Source organism: Citrus clementina, unplaced genomic scaffold, assembly GCF_000493195.1.
Source record: "Citrus clementina cultivar Clemenules unplaced genomic scaffold, Citrus_clementina_v1.0 scaffold_2, whole genome shotgun sequence".
NCBI classification, from domain to species: domain Eukaryota; kingdom Viridiplantae; phylum Streptophyta; class Magnoliopsida; order Sapindales; family Rutaceae; genus Citrus; species Citrus x clementina.
In genome coordinates this window covers 15,688,671-15,695,554 of record NW_006262688.1, presented here as the reverse complement: position 1 = coordinate 15,695,554, position 6,884 = coordinate 15,688,671, and the positions used below count along the sequence as shown (strand labels likewise).

The window sequence follows — 6,884 nt, the reverse complement described above, 5'->3', positions numbered from 1 at the left end:
TAATACCTTTATCCGGACCGGGACACCAAATACCACCAAGATCATACAAGAAAAGGGGGGGGGGGGGGGGGGAATAAGTTGTCGTGAGTTAAGCGGGGAGGATACCAAGAATCTACAGAAAGAGAAAAAAATATATATTGCCTTAATTTTGTGCAGCAATTCAAAATCCATTCCCATACAAGCAGCAGGTATGAGCCTTGTCTTCAAATCAGTTTCACCATCCAGAGCAGCCGTCTGAAAAACATGTTACAGTATTGGGATGAAAATAAGGTAAGCATTCTCAATTTCGAATATTAAGGTTAAATTTGATTAGACTGAGAGCTTTAATGAAATTATTAAAAAGTAAAAACAATTTAAAGTCAAAAGAAGGAAAATAAGCCATAATACATTAGTCCAATAACCGCCCCGACCCCAAGATTTAATGAATTTTAAGCTGGACTTTGTTCAAAGTTATAGCACAGCACTTAATTTGTATTAACCTCAGACTATCTTTCGCTCTGCCCCAAACCCACAAAGCAAGTCAGTATTACAAGGCAACAAAGATACAAAAGCCCACTCTAAATGGCTGCTTGCATAATGTTTTCCGATATGGTTGGAGGTCAAATAATTTCATCCGACCAAACAATAGGAAATTGCAAATGTGTATCACTGCAACCTTTACTTACCTCAACATAGCAGACACCTTGTGGATCAGAAGTACCAATCAAAACAAGATCACATGGCACTTCATCATTCTCACGAAGCCATACTATGTTACCAACCCGAATGTCCTGAGATTGTATCTGCAAATAAATCGCCAATGAAACAGACATAAAGAGATAATTAGTATACAACAATTAAAGATAAAGAAGCAACAATTTATCATTGTACATTAGTTTCAGCTAATGCTTTCTAGTATTGACAATTGCAGTTACACCTAACTCCTGCCCCTGCCACCCACTTGATCTCCTTTTCAATGAAATCCAAACCACAAAGAATTTAACAATGACGAATGTTCTCACAATTCTGTCCTTTTGGGTCGCTCCCTTGGGGATATAGGGAGCTTGGTAACAAAAACATTTCCTCTAGAAGATAACTGCAGCATTTCAATAACCAAAAGCATGCAGCTGAATATTTGTGCATGCATGTGATTTTGTTTGTTTTGAATTAAAAAATTCAATACCGATTTGTACAAATACTTTGATGTCTATTTCCATTTTCCAAAAATAAAAATAGTTTGATAGCAATGCAGTGTTTCAAGTTTTAATAGTCATATGTCTTCTAATCAATAATTATCTAAATTGATAACAATTAAATGCCAAAATAACAAAATTTGTAGAGGTGTGCAAACAGAGCAAAAGCAAGATATCCTTGACCAATTGCCAGAAAATGTAAGATGACTTGGAAAAAAAAAAGGTTTACGTACAAGTTTTTTGATGCCCTGCTTAACAACCCAGACTTCTTTCTCATTTGCTTTCTTGTCTGAGAGATATCTGTTATAATCATCCCAAGCCTCTTTGGTGGCGGAGACTGCAAATATAAAAATTAGCGGACCCCATGTACTGGCAGGATTTACTGGAGTGATAAGTGACCACAGCTGGAGGCAGGCAATCAGCAAGAAGTACTGATTCATAAAGCGGCTGAAAATATTTGAAAAAGGAAAAAATGCTCAGAAAAAGGTGAGGTTAATAGGACTAAAACAAACAAATAAAGAAAATACATGTTAGAAAGGATTTTCAAGACACCTTCTTCTTCTTAACTAATCCTAATTGGGAAAGGGTATTGGCTTAATTTCCTTTTGGTGACAGCACCTCTCTCTCATTTTTTTTCCATTTTTTGGACAGTTGCAAAGACGGGAGAGTACCTTACTCAAAAATTCTACAATGGACAATGAGAAACAATAAAATGAATAGAATGAAAAATCACCTGAATTGCTCCCATAAATTTTTCGGAAGGAAGTTCATTAATGTATATTTTCTGTTTGATAACCGGTTGGCACAATAAAGATCTTGTGACGTTTCATCATCATTGATGTAAATATATCGCTTCATTTTGACTTAAAAGCAAACAGTAGCAACTAACACATTGCTTTCCAAAAGGGCCACAGTGCTTCACAGCACCAAGGAATCCTGTCAAAAAATTGCAATTCATAGTTTCATAGCAGCCAAATGAAAAAATTTTAAAAACAAAGAAACTAATTAAGGCATACACAAATCAGTGCTGCCCAAGAAAACAAAAAAAATAGCATCAATGTGCATATCTGCTTTCTCTCATGACAGATGAAGGTAATGCGGTGGCAATACGAAATCAGTCATTCACCTTAAAATGCTATGCAACATACAAAATATCAACTTGTCATACTTGACTGCAATAAGGTATAATTCCCAGTGGTACAACAAGTATCAGCATATTATGGGCTTCTTTTAAAGCTCAGAAGGATACAAAAGTAAACAATATATCATCATATCCTTAATATCCATTATACTGGCATCTTCAAATTTCAGCAACCTCAGTAAGAGTTCCGTTAAACCAGAAAGCAATACGACCAACATTTACAATTAACTAGATAAAAAAGCCATTTTGTTTTTTCCTTGAAATCATTAGTTTTTCTTCTTAAAACCTTTCCTTGTTCCAGGGAGCATTAAGTTGGCATTCTTCGTTTATACTGGACAAGTGTCTAATCCACTAGAAAATGACAAAACTCCTAAAATCACTCATAATTCTCTGAGAATATATCTAGAAACCACATTCTAATAATGCAACTAAATACAAAGTCCTCAGTTAGTTGCTTGCAAGAACATGCAAAATTGAGGTCAACAAAACCAATGATTGTATATTTCATGGGTAACTAACCATTAACGCTCATTGCACTCGTACAATAAACTAGCAATTCACTTGGTCTCTACATAATCAAACAAAACAGCTCAAAAAGAATTCATCAAATTATCAGATGAAAAATATTCATGTCACAGACCTTGATTCAAGCTAATTCTACAACTTTTCAAAATCAATATCACCTCAAATTAATATTTTCACTTCCTAAATTATGTAGCATTCCGCATGCAACAACTAAAGATTTCTACAATTTGATAAAGACTAATAGAGAATTTTATTCAGAGATCAGAAGGGAAAAAGAGAAAGAAAAAAAGAACCTATGAGAGATCATACCTTATGTTGGCCCTTCTCGTTAGCGGGCTCGACCATTAATCTTGGCGTCTTCTTGTTTCGATTGAATAGCAACGGGAGCGTTGACCACCGTTTGACCGTTTTGTATTGGACAATTTCAATTAGTGATGAGGGCATTTGCCATTTTCTCCAACTCTGACTGCTGATGTGCCGGGACCCGGAGAAGCATGAATTGTCAAATCACAACCGCCTATTTTGCACATGGGTTTTGCCCAGAATCTAGATTTCCAAATCAGATGTTAAAAACTTAGGAAATTATCATGCGCCACTTTTTTTTTTTTTTTTTTTCACCCAATCACTATAAAATTTTAACATATATCTTACATAATATTTTTTTACATATTTATATTAATTAGTCATTTTTACATTAACACTATTAAATAATTTTAATAAAATAATAATTTTAACCCCAAATAAATTAAAAAATTATTTTATTTTAAAAATAAAAAAATATAATGATAAAAATATCCTTAAATTTAATAAAAATAAATCCTAAAATTAAAATTTTTATTTTTTTTAAAAAATATTTTAATATAAAATTATAATTATAAAAATAATTACAAAATTTTGGGAATTTAATAAAAATCTCCTAAATTATTAAAATTTTAGGATTTATTCTTTTAAGAAATAAATTCAGTTATTTTAATAAAATTTACAAATATATTTTTTAATAAATAATTCATTTATTTATATTAATTTTTTAAATTTATAATTTTTAATAAAAATAATTATTAAAATTTTGTAAAATCTAAATTTAGTAAAAATCAGTTGAGCACCTCTATTCAGGATTTATTTTTTATTAAATTTAGGAATATTTTTATGATTATGATTTTTAATTTTAAAAGTTTTTATAAGCTAAAATAGTCTTTTAATTTATTTGGGGATAAAATTATCATTTTATTAAATTTATTTAATAGTATTAATGCAAAAGTGGCTAGTTGATACAAATGTGAAAAAAAAAGGTAGTGTAAAGTATATGTTAAAATTTTGTAGTGGTTGGATGAACATAAGGTAAAATAAAGATGGTGAAATGATAATTTCCCTAAAAACTTTTGGCCATTAGGCAGTGATTTTTTTTTCCAGGATTTGAATTTTTTTAAAGGATTAATAAATTTGAGTATAAATATTTAAATGATATTTGTTTTTAATGTCTAAATATACATTTTGTTAAATAAAAAGTATTTTAAATATGGTTATTTAACATTTACATCCTTATAAATCAAAATAAAAAAGGGGATTAAGTTTTATAATTTAAGAAATAAATATATTTAATATAGATAATTTCATAATATAATATTTACTTCTCATTTGAACCTTTTTCTATTTAGACAAAAGTCAATTTTTTTTAATTTAGATGTAAATGTTTAAAAATTAGACATAAGTTATAAGAAACAAACAAGTAAATTTAGAAAGAGATAAGAAATTACTAAAATTTCAGACTTTAGACGTTTAGTAAACAAGCTCTTACTTGGAATACTTAATTTTTATCCTAACTAATATTACAAATGATGTATTACTATTTAATTAACTGAAGTAATAGTTAATTATTAAGTCTTTATCAATTCTAATATAAACAGTGAAATTCTATTAATAATACATTAGTTGAGATAAAAACTAAATATTTAATTTCTCTTAAACAATCAAATTAATTCTTTAGTATGATGTCACGATATAACTTTTAATTACTATATTAAATAGTATACGCATGTAACATCCCATACTAATATTTGAGTAATTCATCATCTAATTTTTCCGTTAACTAATATTGTTGTCTTCCAGAAAATTTGATTAAACCTAGAAGTCCCATGACAACAAAATTAATTTCACAACAGAAGAGAAACTAACCTTTGAGAATTCTTTGGACATACAACAAATAAACAAACACAAGAGTTTATCTCCACTGATATGCAGCTTTTAACTAGTAAATCAACACATGAGTTCATCTCTATTGATACTCAGCATTTGGCAAATAACCAACAAAGGAGTTCCCCTCCACTTATACACATCATTTTTACTAATAATCAAATATAGGAGTTTTCAAAACACTACAAAAGAAATTATAGGTAGAGCTTTACATCAGACCGCTAGGGTTAAACTTTTACTCACTTTTGTCTAAAAAATGAAATTGACAAGGAGTGAGCTGTCATACTCAGTAAGTAGAAATATGCTTAATAAACAGAACAATACCTTTGCTCAATATTTTCAAACATTCAAGTTAGCTTTAAGTTTAGAGCAAACACATGAACTTTTGTATAGAAGCTTTGTTGAATACTATTTTGCTTAAAAAATTCAAACTGAACAGTCTGAATTGAATTCAAATCTAGAAACATTTATTATATCAAACATATTGGAAAACATATACCTTCTCAAAACATCTCGAAATATATATCATATTATGACATATCATATGTGAAGCTAATGTCAGATAGTGTCACTTGCACTCATAATGATCTAGCATAGTTCAGAACACATAATTTGCATGATAAAATAGAATTTTACTAGTGAAAGTCACCTAGTTCTCCTGCTGACCTAACTAAAACTGAAAATATCATATTAGAAATAACTGTCGTCATTGAGCCAAAACATTTAAATTACATTCATTAAATACAAAGCTGAATTCTCGTATAGCAACCCATACATAGCACTTCGTGGCACATTGACCCTTGAAAGGTGGCCTTCGTACTGCTTACACTCTTTAAATGGAACCTTTTAATCCAAACTTGTCTAAACTTGAGCAAAGATCATTTAAATACTTATTCAGTTACACAAACATATTTACAAAACATATATAGTTGTAGAAAAATAATCTGGACAACATTTAGAACACAAAAGTTCATCATGGACGGGTCTACTTACTTGGATCCAAAGCAAATCTTAACCTTTCACTTACTAATCCAAAACATCACCAACACATCCTAAGATTGAAACGTATGTTGATTTATATTAAACTCATATAGAATGAATCTGAACCTTAACTGAAATCTTATTCACAAATGAATTACTGAAATTCTGCACAAGAATCAGCATCTAAATATAGTTCACACGCTTAAAGACCTTAAAAATTTAAATATTCTCCAGAATATTATCTCTACATGCGAAATAATTAATCCCCAAATTTCAGAATTTATTACTTCAAAGGTTAAAAGATCTATTTCTAGGGAAGCAATAGAATCTGAACCAAATTTCACAAAATGTTTGAAAGCCAAAATGAACATCAAAGTTTACAAACACTACAGCATATCAAACATACAAGTGTCTAGTATGATTCTCCAAAATTTTAGACTTTTATTCCTTGTGTATTAGGATTTATGATTTTTTAAATATTCAAAGGTCAGTTCTATCATAATCTTCCTTCAATAAATAATGTTGATTGCCTCAACAATTTAGCAATCCAAAAGGCCACAAAAAATTATGAAAATTTACAAAGAGAGTTGTACGTATATCAAGCAGTAACGGCTCTTTCCCTCAGCAAATTAGACAGTTGCTTAGAGCCCCACAACATATAAAGACCCCAATTTTTTTTTTCAAAATTATAGCTATTACATTTTTAATATATATATTATTTTATAATAATCTTTTCCATAAATAAATTATCAAATCCCTGCAAAATCTATTTTTAACGTTAAGATTAATAATTTTTATCCTATTTATTCGTATAAAATCTATAATTAACATTATTTCATTTAAAACTCGATAAAAGCCAAATATTTGTTAACTTA

General features: G+C 29.5%; 1 protein-coding gene across 3 annotated transcripts in view; it reads right to left on the bottom strand.

The window, feature by feature from the left end:
* LOC18052833 (phospholipid-transporting ATPase 2) overlaps positions 1-3,421 on the bottom strand; it is a 14,623-nt gene extending 11,202 nt beyond the window's left edge. For 2 of the 3 annotated variants that reach the window (XM_024190475.1, XM_024190477.1), the window contains exons 1-5: positions 3,148-3,421; positions 1,906-2,108; positions 1,406-1,619; positions 666-782; positions 142-234 (exon numbers count right to left, since the gene is read on the bottom strand). In XM_024190475.1, the coding sequence (XP_024046243.1) occupies positions 142-234; positions 666-782; positions 1,406-1,619; positions 1,906-2,030 (549 nt within the window). In that variant the 5' untranslated portion in view covers positions 2,031-2,108; positions 3,148-3,421. Of the gene's footprint in view, positions 1-141; positions 235-665; positions 783-1,405; positions 1,620-1,905; positions 2,109-2,953; positions 2,973-3,147 lie in introns of those variants that run through there. The other variant, XM_024190476.1, reaches the window with a different exon arrangement.
* Between the last annotated feature and the right edge of the window lie 3,463 nt (positions 3,422-6,884).